At 41.9% G+C, this 15,301-nt stretch overlaps 1 protein-coding gene across 2 annotated transcripts in view; it reads left to right on the top strand.

Annotated features, from left to right (window-relative positions):
• LOC141129100 (transient receptor potential cation channel subfamily V member 1-like) overlaps positions 1–15,301 on the top strand; it is a 105,725-nt gene that overhangs the window by 74,059 nt on the left and 16,365 nt on the right. For both annotated transcript variants that reach the window (XM_073616890.1, XM_073616888.1), the window contains exons 9-12: positions 679–774; positions 3,447–3,517; positions 4,900–5,065; positions 14,699–14,765. In XM_073616890.1, coding sequence (XP_073472991.1) covers positions 679–774; positions 3,447–3,517; positions 4,900–5,065; positions 14,699–14,765 — 400 coding nt within the window. The remainder of the gene's footprint in view (positions 1–678; positions 775–3,446; positions 3,518–4,899; positions 5,066–14,698; positions 14,766–15,301) is intronic.

Raw genomic sequence — 15,301 nt, forward strand, 5'->3', positions numbered from 1 at the left:
TTTTTTTTTTTTTTTGTGGGTTTAGAGGGTGGGGGAGGGGGGTAGGGCTAGGAAAAGAGAAAAGGAAATTATATATGTTTATCGAGTAGACGAGATTGAGTAGCACCGAATATGTAATGTATAATGATATTATAATTTGAAGATATGGGGATGTGATATGGTGTAAGAGATGTTATGAAGAATATGATAAATGCTCTATGTGGAGTGTAATATATAATATGTGAAAAATAAAGAAAATAAAAAAAAAAAAGAACCAGGCAGGATCAGCCAGGTATTTCATGTGATAGAAAGAGCCAAATTACACAGCACAAGCGCTGTTTTAGGGTTACAAACACTTTAAATGTACTGTATGTATTTATCAACATTTAGGGCGCTTTCACATCTATATGCATGTGTCATTTCATATGCACTTATATATGCTTTTATGTGTGAATTAAAAGCATTGTGTGCATTTTAAACACTAATGTTTTTGTGTATTGTGCAAATTGAGACAAAACAAATAAATACATGGAATTTATCAAGGTGCAGATGCACTAGAAGTGTAGTAAATGTTAGCAAGATTTGTGTTTATAAGTAACTTTAGCTACTTTCTTTGCAATGTGCAATGAGCTGGATACTTTTGTTAAAAAATCGCTCCAATTATAACAATTTTAATTTTCTTTAATTTTTTTTTTAAAGCCCCCATTTCCTTTGGAAGGGACACCCAAAGACAACGTTCGTGTACTTGGAGAAATCATCATCATGTTTGGTGGGCTTTATATACTAATATGTCAGGTATATATGAATATATTACTTTAATTTGAAGACTTATTGTCATGGGCGTAGCATAAGGGGTTGCAGGGGTCACAATTGCAACCCCACCCCTAGCTCCAGGGGGCCCCTGAAGCCTCCCTGTCATATTATCATATCCTCCACAAAGTCCAGCTCCGATCTGCCCTAGGGCCCCACAGCCACGCTCCAGTACTGGGCTTCTACTTTGCCTTCCACAGTCCACACCCCTCTGTTCTCATTGGCTGGGGAGAAGCTGTGAGCCATTTCCTGAATGGAGAGGAGCATGGGGTGAGAACAGCCCAGGATGGGGAAGTGTCTATGCTGGCAACATGGAATGGTAACCGAGCTTAGCGAGTTAAGAGGATGAAAGTGCCGTCCTGTAGCCACGATGGGACTGATGTCACTGGTGAGGTAAAACACCGCTCAGTGTCTTCTAGTCACCAGCTGGGATTCTCTGTACCCCCTGCAGCCCAGGGATATCTGCTTATCCCACTTCCCTGACAGCTGGGGAAAAGACACACACCTCCGGGAGGTGACCTTCCCCCAACACCTGCCAACACTGACAAAGAACCCATCAGAAATTGCTAAAACAAATCCCTTAACACCTCCTGAGGGGTTTCAGCCCTGTGTAGTGTGTGTGTGTGTGTGTGTGTGTGTGTGTGTGGGGGGGGGGTAGCTGTTTGCAGTGCTGGAATGGGAAAGGAGCTCTGCCAAGTGACCTGCCAGGGGTCCCTGTCCTCTGATTCTCCAGCGGTGATCCCTGTCCTCTAATGTAAGGAGGAACTGTGGGAACTCTAAACTCTTAAGCCACTTTGAGTATCTTGGCGTGCAGTGGGTTTATCTGCACGCACGTTGGAAGTGGTGGGTGGTAGTGGAGGGGGCCCAGGTCAACTTTTGCATCGGGGCCCACAAGCTTCAAGCTACGCCTCTGCTTATTGCTTTTCATTAAGACTGTGACATTTTTACAAATTCTTATATCTGCCTTTTAGTTTCCTGTGATTTGAGAACTGTTAGCACAGGCCTAGTTTAGGGTAAACATTGCTTTATTTACACTCAGTGTAGAGACTTGTGAATGCAGACAGCATCAGGGCTTTTTTTTCAGGGGGAACTTGGTGGAACTCAGTTCCACCACCTCTGACTCAGACCCTTTGGTGCCTGCTCACCACAATTACTTGTAAACACAGAAGTCTGGTTTCTGTGTTTACAAGTGACAGCTCTGCACTCTGTATGTAACCCCCATGAACTCTGCACTCTGTATGTAATGCAATCCTGATATTTAATGGCCCTTTAAGACCCTTCTACACTATTTGATGTGATTTGGAGTGTGTGTGTGTGTGTGTGTGTGTGTGTGGGGGGGGGGGTTGTGGTTGAGTTCCAGCACCTATTGTTTGAGAAAAAAAGCCCTGGACAGCATACATGGTGAATGTAAACAAAGCAATGCTTACTTTGGCTGGGTTTGTAATTAGAGTTCTTAAAACACAAGGAGGTAATAGGCATAAAAATATATAAAAAATATACAATATTTGGGGGTTCTAAGTAATTTTATAGTAAAAAATACAGATTTTTACATGTAAACAAAAAATGTCAACTTTTCTGTTAACTACTTCAGCCCCGGAAGATTGTACCCCCTTCCTGACCAGAGCGATTCGGCACTGCGTCGCTTTAACTGACAATAGCGCAGTCGTGCGACGTTGCACCCAAACAAAATTGACGTCCTTTTTTCCCCCACAAATAGAGCTTTCTTTTAGTGGTATTTGATCACCTCTGCGGTTTTTATTCTTTGCACTATAAACTTAAAAAGAGCGACAATTTTGAACAAAAAGCATTACTGTATTTTTTACTTTTTGCTATAATAAATATCCCCCAAAAACATAAAAAAAACAATTTTTTTCATCAGTTTAGGCAGATATGTATTCTTCTACTTTTTTTTGGTTAAAAAAACGCAATAAGCGTATATTGATAGCTTTGCGCAAAAGTTATAGTGTCTACAAAATAGGGGATAGTTTTATGGTATTTTTATTTTTAATTTTTTTGTTAGTAATGGTGGCAATCTGTGATTTTTATCGGGACTGCCACATTATGGCGGACACATCGGACACTTTTGACACTATTTTGGGACCATTGCCGTTTATACAGTGATCAGTGCTATAAAAATGCACTGATTACGGTGTAAATGACACTGGCAGTGAAGGGGTTAACCACTAGGGGGCGATGAAGGGGTTAAGTGTGTCCTAGGGAGTGATTCTAACTGTGGGGGGATGGACTTCAAGTCACATGACAGCGATCACCGCTCCCAATGACAGGGAGCGGAGATCTCTGTCACGACACAAGCCAGAACGGGGACATGCTGTGTTTACATAGGCACTTCCCCATTCTGAGGCTCTGTGATACGATCGCCGGGAGGCACGGTCACGCTTTATGCGGCTTGTGCCTGCTGTCCCCGGCTCTTAAAGGGGACGTACAGATATGCCCATTTGCCCACTGCTGCCATTGTGCCGACGTATATCGGCATGCAGCGGTCGGCAAGTGGTTAAAAACAAAAAAGCAAAAAGTGGACCTTAAGCAATTAAAGACAACATGTACATGAACAAACAGCCAATGTACACTTTCTAATTATTTGGTTAATTTATTTTATCATGTTATTCAATGAATACCAATTTTCTTATTTTTTTCAGATTATATACTTTGTGAAGAGGCGTCCTTCTTTACAAATTCTAATAATGGATGGCTATTTCGAAATTCTTTTGTAAGTTCTAAAAAGTATGGCGTCAAGATTATTATTTGTTAGCCTGTGTGAAACATAACAGGTACAATAAGAAACAAATGCATGCTAACAATAAAGGGCAGATTTATAAAGCAGTGAAAATTACTTTTACCAAACATTCACTGGTGGTGAATCAGTCACTGCTATTTAAAACACATGTTCCAGGAAGATTCATCTGTAGTGTCAGATTCATTGCATTAAGAATATGTTCCTAAATGTACTGATTTAAATACCCTACCTTGTCTAAATTCAGAGGGCCCAGGCATTTTTCAGACCCACTTTTCCTTAGTACAATTTCTTATAAATAATTCCATAAAATGATTCATTTGTCTTAAAGGGGTTGTAAAGGTTCATTTTTAAAAAAAAATAACAAACATGTCATACATGCCTCTTCTGTGCAAAGGTTTTGCACAGACTGGCCTCAATCCTCCTCTTCTAGGGTCCCCCAGTGGCCTCCTCTCTGCATCGAGCGCCCCCTCGGAGAAGCCCTTTCCATGGGGGCACTCGTGCAGGCGCGCTCCCGAGTCCTGCTGCTGCGTCAATTGACATAGACTGCAAGACTCGGGCCCTCCCCCGGGGCTCCCACATCATTGGATTTGATTGACAGCAATGGGAGTTAATGGTTCCTGCTGCTATCAATCTATCCAATGAGGACCCGAGACAGTGGCTGGAGCTGGTGTACTCGTCCCCATCGCTGCAAAGATTGGGCTCAGGTAAGTAAAAGGATGGCTCTGGGGTGCTGCTGCACTAAAGAAGGTTTTTCACCTTAATGCATAGAATGGTGATAAACATCGAGAGTTTACAACCCCTTTAAGTGCCTTTGGGGTAACCAGGAAGTGGACTAAAGCCGGCCATAGATGATCCAATTTTCTTTCCTACAACCACGGGCTGCGGGAAAGAAAAGTTCTTGATTTCCCCATCAACACAGTCAGTGTTGATAGGGGAATCCCTCCTGTAGAGCTATTGTGTTCTCCCGACAGGGGGTATGGGGGGGCAGAGGTGTTCCTGCCTGGAGAACACACAGTGATTATTGCTAGCATCTATAGCCACTGGCAATAATCACATGAAAAATCCAACATGCTGGTTGTACTCAAGTTGATCGATCAATCAACTTGGGTACAATCAGCCTGCCTGTACATGGTTAGAATCTCGGCCGGTTCAGCAGGGATTCGAACCATCTATGGCCGGCTTTAAGGTAATCAAACCAAAAAAACAAAAAAAAAAGGTAATAGAGGATTTAACAACAGCAAGCAGGGATGCATGCTGATATATGTTTTAGTAAAAGGGGCAAAGGTCGGTTTTAACACATATTTTTATGGTGTACCATTTTCTTTTTTGTAATATAGATGTGTTTATTTTCACAGCTTTCTTCAAGCCACTATTATTTTGAGCAGTGGCATTGTTTACCTGGCGGGTAGTGAAGTTTATGTTGCCCTTATGGTGTTTGCATTGGTTATTGGCTGGGTGAATATGCTGTATTATACCCGTGGATTCCAGCAGACAGGAATTTACAGTGTCATGATTCAGAAGGTCAGTTCTTGGAAAGTTTTTCTTTTTTTTTTTTTTCTTTAATCCTCATTTGTTTCCTTTTTAAAAAAACAACTTTGTAGCATACAGTAATTAAAAACTGTAGATGAACAAGTAAAAACCGCCCACACCTGTCCTCCCACCACTGCGCTCTGAATATTGAAAAAACTATTGTGAGCTGCCACTTAAAAGAAAAAATATTGAGATCTGAAAACACCCCGCAGATGAATAGTGTCGCTACTCCCCTGGTTGTGGGAGTGAAACAAGCAATAAAAAACACCCTAGTGTTAATGAGTGAATTAAATGTGCTCTAAATAACAATGGATGGATCCTAAACACACATGTAAATGAAAAATGATGAAACAAAACATAAATAAGAGCACCAATCAATGATGCAATGTGAAATCACTAAAAATTGAATGTGAAACAAACCCCCTGGTGCAATATGACACTGTACCAAGGTGGCTAAGTGAACATAAAAAATCTGTTAGCCGACTTAAAGAATACAAGCTGAAAAGAATGAAAATTACACAATAAATGAAATGAACCCAAAAAATTGTGATTTTCTTGGTATATAAAGTGACAATGTTATAAATAACACACCTCGTGATAATTACATTGAATTGTAATCGTGATACCAATTTAAACTGCACCTGAATGACTGAGCTGCAAAAATGGCAAAAACATAAAAAGTTCTTTAAATGAAAAACTGGATAAAGTGAATATAACAGTGAATAGTCCACATATACTGTGAAAAAAAAAAAAAAGTTCCAGAAAGCAGGTGTCTCCAATCCGCAATGCTGTGCTAAACTGTCCACCACACCTCAGTGACATGAATCCACTCCCTTACGAATGGCAAACTCACCAGCTGTTGAGGCCTCACACTCTCGTGTTCGGCCGGACAAGGCTTTAACCCACTAACATGGGGGTTACCATGCGACCAAGGATGTCCACTGCTCAGTGCACCGGACACTATTCTTGGGGTAGTGCTTCCACATATGGGATGAAACAAAAATGCTCCAGATAGTGTATTAACGTTTAAAATGTTTAATAACAAACTGAAACCAAAACTGATGCACTCACATAATCCATAAAAACAATGGGCAAATCACTTCACAGCACTTCACAGCAGTCAGGATATATAGTAGGTGACATATAGTAGGTGAGGTTGAAAAAAGACACAAGTCCATCAAGTCCAACCTATGTGTGTGATTATGTGTCAGTATTACATTACATATCCCTGTATATTGCGGTCATTCAGGTGATTATCTAATAGTTTCTTGAAGCTATCAATGCTCCCCGCTGAGACCACCGCCTGTGGAAGGGAATTCCACATCCTTGCCGCTCTTACAGTAAAGAACCCTCTACGTAGTTTAAGGTTAAACCTCTTTTCTTCTATATGATACAGCAAACGCATGCAGCAACACAGGTAAAACACCAGACGGTCACGGCGGACCCAGGGAGTGTGGATGCCTGACGATCACCTCACCGGTTCACAGCTGACGCTCCTCACTACTCCCCGCTCAGTCAGCCGTCACTCCTTCCTCTAGCACTCGTGTGGGATTGCCGTGTAGCCACGCCCCGACATGTTTCGTCATAAAGACTTAGTCATGGGGTTGGCTAAACGGCAGCGCAATCATTCATTTATGCAAATTTTTGGATTCCGTGGGCGGGCGCCAATCTCTTGGCATCTACACACTTCCTGTGTCCCCGTATCCGTGAAACAGCAGTAAGACTCATCATACAAATGTTAACCTATGAATACCAATGAATTTGTTAAAGGAATCATAATTTAAATAAGCTAATAGTATTAATAACCATTAAGAAATAGCTGACACTAATGCACAAAGTGATACAGTTAAATAATAGAGACCCCCAAACCTAAAAACAGCTCTCAAAGTTACTCTCTATTGCCACATGGCTCTAAATCCACACTACTAACCTTGATATCAATCACAAAGTTAATGAAATATATATGAAAAAATACACATTGCAAGAGAAACACCTCCAGGGTGCAGTATTGATGCCCCTGCGTGCAATTGCAAACCTAAATTACAAGACATGCAAGAAACCAAATGGAATGATGTGAGCTTCACTGCATGAAATATATATCTCCAACCAGTGCTGGGACAAGGCCATTTGGTGCCCAGGGCGAAGATGGCAAACTGCGCCCCCCCGTTTTTAATAAAGAATCAATGTCGTTTCAAAACAAGAATATACTTAAAACACTTAAAACAATACAAGTTCAATTATGTTTAATGCGATAGAAACAGAGTTCATTCACACATTTTAATATGTATTTTTATTGGAGGCACTTTGAAATAATAATGCAACAAATGTGCTTGTAGAAAGGCCTGGTTAACTGTTTTTTCTGTCAAGGCCCATGTGAACATACTAAAGTTTTCAGTTTTGCATTATTTTGTGTGAGGTAGTGCCCCAATACCAAATATTCACGTAAATAGGAAAAGTGCAAAAATCAAAAAATTTCACAAACTTCTCAACCAACATACATGGCCTTCAGAAAAAAAGAACCCTTAATACAAAATACTAAATATAAAAGTGCAAAATCAAGGGATTACACTATTTCTCACTGAAACATATAACATTCAACTGTAATCTTTCCTAAAGGTAGTCAGTGCCCGAATACAAAATATTCATATAAATATGAAAAGTGCACAAAAAAAAACAACAAACAGACATATTTTATACAACATACAGGGCCTTCAGCCAAAAAGAACCCCTTAGTTCAAAATATTCATTTAAAAAAGTGCAAAATAGAAATCAAGGCAATAAATGAAAATGTCTGTAAACTTGCTGAAGACAGTTGCAAAAATGTCAAGTAAAGTGGGGATGGAAAGTATTCAGACCCCCTTAAATTTTTCACTATTTGTTATATTGCAGCCATTTGCTAAAATCATTTAAGTTCATTTTTTTCCTCATTAATGTACACACAGCACCCCATATTGACAGAAAACACAGAATTTTTGACATTTTTGCAGATTTATTAAAAAAGAAAAACTGAAATATCACATGGTCCTAAGTATTCAGACCCTTTGCTGTGACACTCATATATTTAACTCAGGTGCTGTCCATTTCTTCTGATCATCCTTGAGATGGTTCTACACCTTCATTTGAGCCCAGCTGTGTTTGATTTTACTGATTGGACTTGATTAGGAAAGCCACACACCTGTTTGTATAAGACCTTACAGCTCACAGTGCATGTCAGAGCAAATGAGAATCATGAGGTCAAAGGAACTGCCTGAAGAGCTTAGAGACAGAATTGTGGCAAGGCACAGATCTGGCCAAGGTTACAAAAACATTTCTGCTGCACTTAAGGTTCCTAGAGAGCAACTCTCCAGAGAGAGTTGGGAGATGGGAGAAAGTTGTAGAAAGTCAACCATCACTGAAGCCCTCCACCAGTTGGGGCTTTATGGCAGAGTGGCCCGACGGAATCCTCTCCTCAGTGCAAGACACATGAAATCCCGCATGGAGTTTGCTAAAAAAACACCTGAAGGACTCCAAGATGGTGAGAAATAAGATGCTTTGGTCTGATGAGACCAAGATAGAACTTTTTAGCCTTAATTCTAAGCGGTATGTGTGGAGAAAGAAAGAAAGGAAGAAAGAAAGAAAGAAAGAAAGAAAGAAAGAAAGAAAGAAAGAAAGAAAGAAAGAAAGAAAGAAAGAAAGAAAGAAAGAAAGAAAGAAAGAAAGAAAGAAAGAAAGAAAGAAAGAAAGAAAAGAGAAGATGGAAGGAGAGAAAGAAATGTGTGAGACTTCCACAGCCTGGCCACATACAGAGGCCAAGTACAGCCGAGTATGGCTGAGCATGGCCGAGTATGGCTGAGCATGGCTGGGTATGGCTGAGCATGGCTGGGTATGGCCGAGCATGGCTGGGTATGGCCGAGCATGGCTGGGTATGGCTGAGTATGGCTGGGTATGGCTGAGTATGGCTGGGTATCACCGAGTATTGCAGAGTATGGCTGGGTATGGCGGGGTATCGCAGAGTATGGCTGAGCATGGCTGGGTATGGCATGGTATTGCCGAGTATGACTGGGTATGGCTGGGTATCACCGAGTATTGCTGGGTATGGCAGAGTATTGCGGGGTATTGTGGGGTATTGCACAGTATTGTGGGGTATTTCAGAGTATTGCAGGGTATTGCAGAGTATTGCACAGTGTTGTGGGGTATTGCAGAGTATTTCAGGGTATTGCAGAGTATTGCACAGTATTGTGGGGTATTGCAGAGTACTGCGGGGTATTGTAGAGTATTGCACAGTATTGTGGGGTATTGCAGAGTATTGCGGGGTATTGCAGAGTATTGCACAGTGTTGTGGGGTATTGCAGAGTATTGCACAGTATTGTAGGGTATTGCGGGGTATTGCAGAGTATTGCTGGGTATTGCACAGTATTGTGGGGTATTGCAGAGTATTGTGGGGTATTGCAGAGTTTTGCACAGTGTTGTGGGGTATTGCAGAGTATTGCGGAGTATTGCGGGGTATTGCAGAGTATTGCAGAGTATTGCAGGGTATTGCGGAGTATTGCGGGGTATTGCAGAGTATTGCGGGGTATTGCACAGTATTGCAGGGTATTGCACAGTATTGTAGGGTATTGCGGGGTATTGCACAGTGTTGCGGGGTATTGCAGAGTATTGCACAGTATTGCGGGGTATTGCAGAGTATTGCAGGGTATTGCAGAGTATTGCACAGTATTGTGGAGTATTGCAGAGTATTGCAGAGTATTGTGGGGTATTGCAGAGTATTGCACAGTGTTGTGGGTATTGCAGAGTATTGCGGAGTATTGCAGGGTATTGCAGAGTATTGCACAGTATTGCGGGGTATTGCAGAGTATTGCACAGTGTTGTGGGGTATTGCAGAGTATTGCACAGTATTGTGGGGTATTGCAGAGTATTGCACAGTATTGTGGGGTATTGCAGAGTATTGCACAGTGTTGTGGAGTATTGCAGAGTATTGCACAGTATTGTGGGGTATTGCAGAGTTTTGCACAGTGTTTTGGGCTATGGGCCGGTTGTTAATTTGTTAACCTCGCCTCAGCCTCCTCCCCTCCCCCAATCCAGCCATTTATTAATCTGTTTTTTGCGGAGTATTGCGGAGTATTGCAGGGTATTGCAGAGTATTGCACAGTATTGTGGGGTATTGCAGAGTATTGCGGAGTATTGCACAGTGTTGCGGGGTATTGCAGAGTATTGCACAGTATTGCGGGGTATTGCAGAGTATTGCAGGGTATTGCAGAGTATTGCACAGTATTGTGGAGTATTGCAGAGTATTGCACAGTATTGTGGGGTATTGCAGAGTATTGCACAGTGTTGTGGGTATTGCAGGGTATTGTAGAGTATTGCACAGTATTGTGGGGTATTGCAGAGTATTGCGGGGTATTGCAGAGTATTGCACAGTGTTGTGGAGTATTGCAGAGTATTGCACAGTATTGTGGGGTATTGCAGAGTATTGCACAGTATTGTGGGGTATTGCAGAGTATTGCACAGTATTGTGGGGTATTGCAGAGTTTTGCACAGTGTCGTGGGGTATTGCAGAGTATTTCACAGTGTTGTGGGCTATGGGCCGGTTGTTAAGTGGTTAACCTCGCCTCAGCCTCCTCCCCTCCCCCAATCCAGCCATTTATTAATCTGTTTTTTTAGTACTTTTACACAAGTTCAGTCAGAACACTGGCACACACTGCAATCTAAATCTTCTACCTTAGCTTCCTTCCAGTCTCCAGAATCCAGCAGCAGCTACACTAGTAAAGACAGCCAGCCAGGCAGGCAGCAGCTCCTCAGCTCCTCGACTCCTCGAGGTAACAGCGCGCCAACTCCGACACAGCTCCCTGCGCTCCTCTGCGTCCTCCCTCGCCTCCGGCCATGAGTGACACAGAGAAGTTGTGCTGATGTCCGGAATTTAGGGATCATGCAGGAGGCAGAGCGCAATTATACAGAGCCGCTGGGCGCTGACATTATGAAACGTAGGTCACTTTCACAAATACACTGGTGGGCGGTGGCCGTGGCTGCAGGCTGCGCCCCCCCCCCCATTGCAAATGGTACCGCCCAGGGCACGTGCTCCTGCCGCCCCTGCCTTGTACTGGCCCTGTCCCCAACCACTCCATATGTGATGACTCCATATCTCAAAGCTTAAACCAATAGATCATGGTACTCAGAAAAGGGCCTAGTCACTATCCTGATGTGTAATGCCCCAATCAAAAAACTGATGAAAAATATGATGGAAATAATTAGGAGTTGCTGATAAAGCAGTTCAGATCCAGCTCAATGTTCATTCCTCTCGGGAACAAACTCTTGAGCTGGAAGATCCATCGGGTTTCTCTCTGAGAGAGGTCTCTAACCCGATTGGAACCCCTCCAAGATTGGTGTACCACATCTATACCACAAAATTGTAGTAAACTTGAATTCTGATTGTGCCTCTCCTTGAAATGGAGAGACACACTGTGATATTGAAAGCCCTTTTTAATGTTGGCCAAATGCTCAGCAATCTGCACCCTCAATAATCTCTTGGTACGTCCCACATAGTGTAACCCACAAGGGCACCACAAGAGGTAGACCACAAAAGAAGTGTTACACGTAATGAACTCCCTAATATTAAAGGTGTCATTATCAACATTAGTGATTTCGGTCATACCTCTATGTCTAACCTGGACCGTTCTACAACAAATGCAATTCCTGCAAGAGAAAAACCCCTTTAGATCAATTTTTATGGTCTGGTGGTCTGGTTGATTAAGGATCTTCCTAACCACCCTATGGCCAAAATTTGGTGCCCGTCTATAGATGAATTTAGGGTGGCTGGTAGAACATCATTGATTGGTGCTCTTATTTATGTTTTGTTTCATCATTTTTCATTTACATGTGTGTTTAGGATCCATCCATTGTTATTTAGAGCACATTTAATTCACTCATTAACACTAGGGTGTTTTTTATTGCTTGTTTCACTCCCACAACCAGGGGAGTAGCGCCACTATTCATCTGCGGGGTGTTTTCAGATCTCAGCATACAGTAATTGTTTGGGTAAAAAAAAATAAAATTAAAAAACTGTCTCCATTACGCCAATACACTCAGATATCATTCTTGATATCTATATAGTTTGACACCAAGCTCTATCATAACCCAGTGTCCTTAGATCTGTCTTGGTGAGATACAGCCACAAAGTCGGGCACTAGGATTTTTAGTTACTGTTATAAAATAAACAAAATGGCATTCATGACTTTCCCTTTTTTTAAAGTGTTACAAATAAACAAAATGCGGGCAAAGATATAATGGTCATAGCTGTGACTATAATATGTATGTATATCATTATGCATGATATTACCATATATCTCTTTTTAATGTTACTAAATGCAGTTAAATAACATAAGGTATCAAACAAAGACATATGAACATGTACTAAAGAAAGGAGCACCAAATTCCACTTTTATAAACAGCAGTGTAATAAGTTTACAAAGCACATTACTTGAATATTCCTTGCGGTTTAAACATTTGAAAATGTAATTATTTGCTACTTCCAAGGTTTGTCTGCCCTCTGGTGGAAAATACACGCAATCTTCATTATACAGAATGCTACATTTAGCTGGAAAAATATATCCATATAGATAAAAAGTAAAAAGAAAACTCAAACCTGGATATAGCTGGCTGTGTAGATACATTAAATTATTTCTTTCAGCTTCCTGGAGCCCAGAGCCTAAAATGTCCTCTCCAGAGGTGGCATTATGCCTGCTTTCTTCAGTCACAAATGTGGCAGAAGCTGCACCAGTAGATGGCAGTGTGGAACCTCCAGGGTGGATTGCCAACATTGGAGTCTTCAGCTACACAACTCTTGGTGCCCATGGGACTATCTTACCCCCCCCCCCCCTTTTCTTGTCTCAAAGAGGAAGTAAAGCACCATTTTTTTTTCTGACCTGCAAAATTAAAGCGGAGTTCCACCCAAAAGTGGAACTTCCGCTCATTTGTCTCCTCTTCCCCTCCGGTGTCACAATTGCCACCTTTTGGGGGGGGGGGACAGGACACCTGTCTTTGACAGGTATCCTGTTCCCACTTTGGGAGCCTGGGCCTAGGCCCGTGACATCACCGCGGGGTTCCCTCCTCCTCCTTCCCTTGTCGCTGGGCCAGTAAGAGAGAGGAGTGGGGCCTCGCACATGCACAGTATGGTTCCGTCAGCCTGACCATGCATCTGCCTTACAGACAGTGACTGCGCCAATCAAGGGGCCCCAAAAGAAAGATGCCAAGGATGTAAATTGGGGCCCCTTGATTGGCGCAGTCACTGTCTGTAAGGCAGATGCATGATCAGGCTGACGTCAGGTGGATCCTATACTTTATTTAGCTATGTCCCCTCGGAAGTCTGCCCCTAGCAACATGGCGCCGTGCAATTCCTTGCTGCCTACGTCACTGGTGGGCGACAACAGACACTGAGGAAGTGACGCGCACTGGCGTGCGTTCCAGCACGGATACACTACCCGGAAATGATCAGCGAGCCGCTCGCATGTACAGGGATCAGATCGGACACTGAAGGTACAGTGTCCACTTGCATACGATAGTCTGCTAGCCATATGGCTCGTCCCCCTATCAACAGGTTCGCATAGTCTATGCCACTCTGCACCCTTTTGTGCTCAACATGCTATCATCTATCACTGTGTGTGTATGCTATGTTTCCCCACGGGTAACCCTTGCCTTCGGTAGCATTTAACCACATTGATACTCACATGTATTTATTTATATTTATTTATTTTCTATTAATTTTTTATTTTCTATCAATTTTAATTTTCGTCTATCTGCTTGAATAATTGAGGAGCCTAGGAGGGAGGGATCCATTGAGGGGGAGGGGCCCCATGTGCCCTCCCTAATCCACTGATTGTGCCTTTTTTGGCACTATTTATAAAGGGACTACTGAAGGAGGGTTCACTGCTGAGCTCTGATGAAGAAGGGACGTGCCCTTCGAAACGCGTTAGCTGGTAGTGATGCCTGTATGTTCCTCTAAGACCTTTGGAAGGTTTCGCTCATCATAGTAACCGCTTGCTGCTAGTCTGTGCTTGATTCTTACTGCACCCGGCTTCACAACTGCTTGTGAGTAATTTCTTTTATCATTTTATTCAACAAATATTTTACATAAGATAATGCACATGGCCGGTGCGCCCCTCTCTCTTTTTATTTCTTTGTCTGCTAGGATTCCCCATCCTTGAGGGCAGCAAGGCCTGTGTCATTTTACCATCTGTCTGGTTGCCCACTTGTGCGCAGGAGTCATTTCTTTTTCTGTTATTGGTGGAACATAAACCCTATCATTGCAGCATCTTTTCCTGTACACTGGTGGTGCCAAATAGCCCAACAGCTTAGCAAGGCATGAAGCGTTAAGAGGTGCACCCAGCTCAAAGCACTCTCCAATGCTGAAAGGCATTCAAGCTGGTAAACAGGGTGGCAGGGAGCTGTTTACTTGCTTCCCCCTCATAAGCAACATGGGCACATACTGTACGTCTTGTTCCCTAGGCCTGTGAGTAAGGGTCAGTTTTTTACATTTTTAAAAAAATGTTTTAAAAATGTGTATACATGTAAATAAAAATCAGTAATAACAAACATCAAAAATGCTTGCATAAAGGGTGAAAAGAATAATAAAAATGTACTATTGTGTTACAGACCATCCTGCGTGACATGCTACGTTTCCTCCTGGTCTACCTAGTCTTCCTCTTCGGTTTTGCAGCAGGTATTTATCATATACCGGGAAGTTCTATTTATAAATATATTTAGAAAATCTTTGTAAGGAAACAATTATATGTGTCAGTTCTTTATAACAGTGCTTTATTTTCAAAAGTGGAATGCCATGCAATTCCTTGCTTACTATTCGTGGTTGTAACCAGTAGATGTCACTCTTGGCCTTGTTGTTTAGGGAAAGGCAAATTCATAAATCAAAAATTTAAATAAATGAAATGTATGTTTCTAAAAATTCCCAATTATCTATCAAGAAATAAAAGTTTTGGCTGGTGTTAAGTTTTAAAGTGCAACTCGAGATGAACCTTTCTGTGACAAAAAATGTAATTAAATTAATATGTAATAAAATTGAGCCAGCGCAAGACACTTAATAAACTCTGCCATCTAAGTCTGCCCCAAAGGGGGACAGCATCATTGTGCATGCTCTCACTGTTAAATATTTTGTTTTCCATAATGCTTTATTAATATTTTCCTCAAAAATACAACAAAAGAAATAGTACATCAGGAATATTTAGACAAAAACATGAAATA

Source organism: Aquarana catesbeiana, linkage group LG02 (assembly GCF_042186555.1).
Source record: "Aquarana catesbeiana isolate 2022-GZ linkage group LG02, ASM4218655v1, whole genome shotgun sequence".
In the NCBI taxonomy this organism is placed as follows: domain Eukaryota; kingdom Metazoa; phylum Chordata; class Amphibia; order Anura; family Ranidae; genus Aquarana; species Aquarana catesbeiana.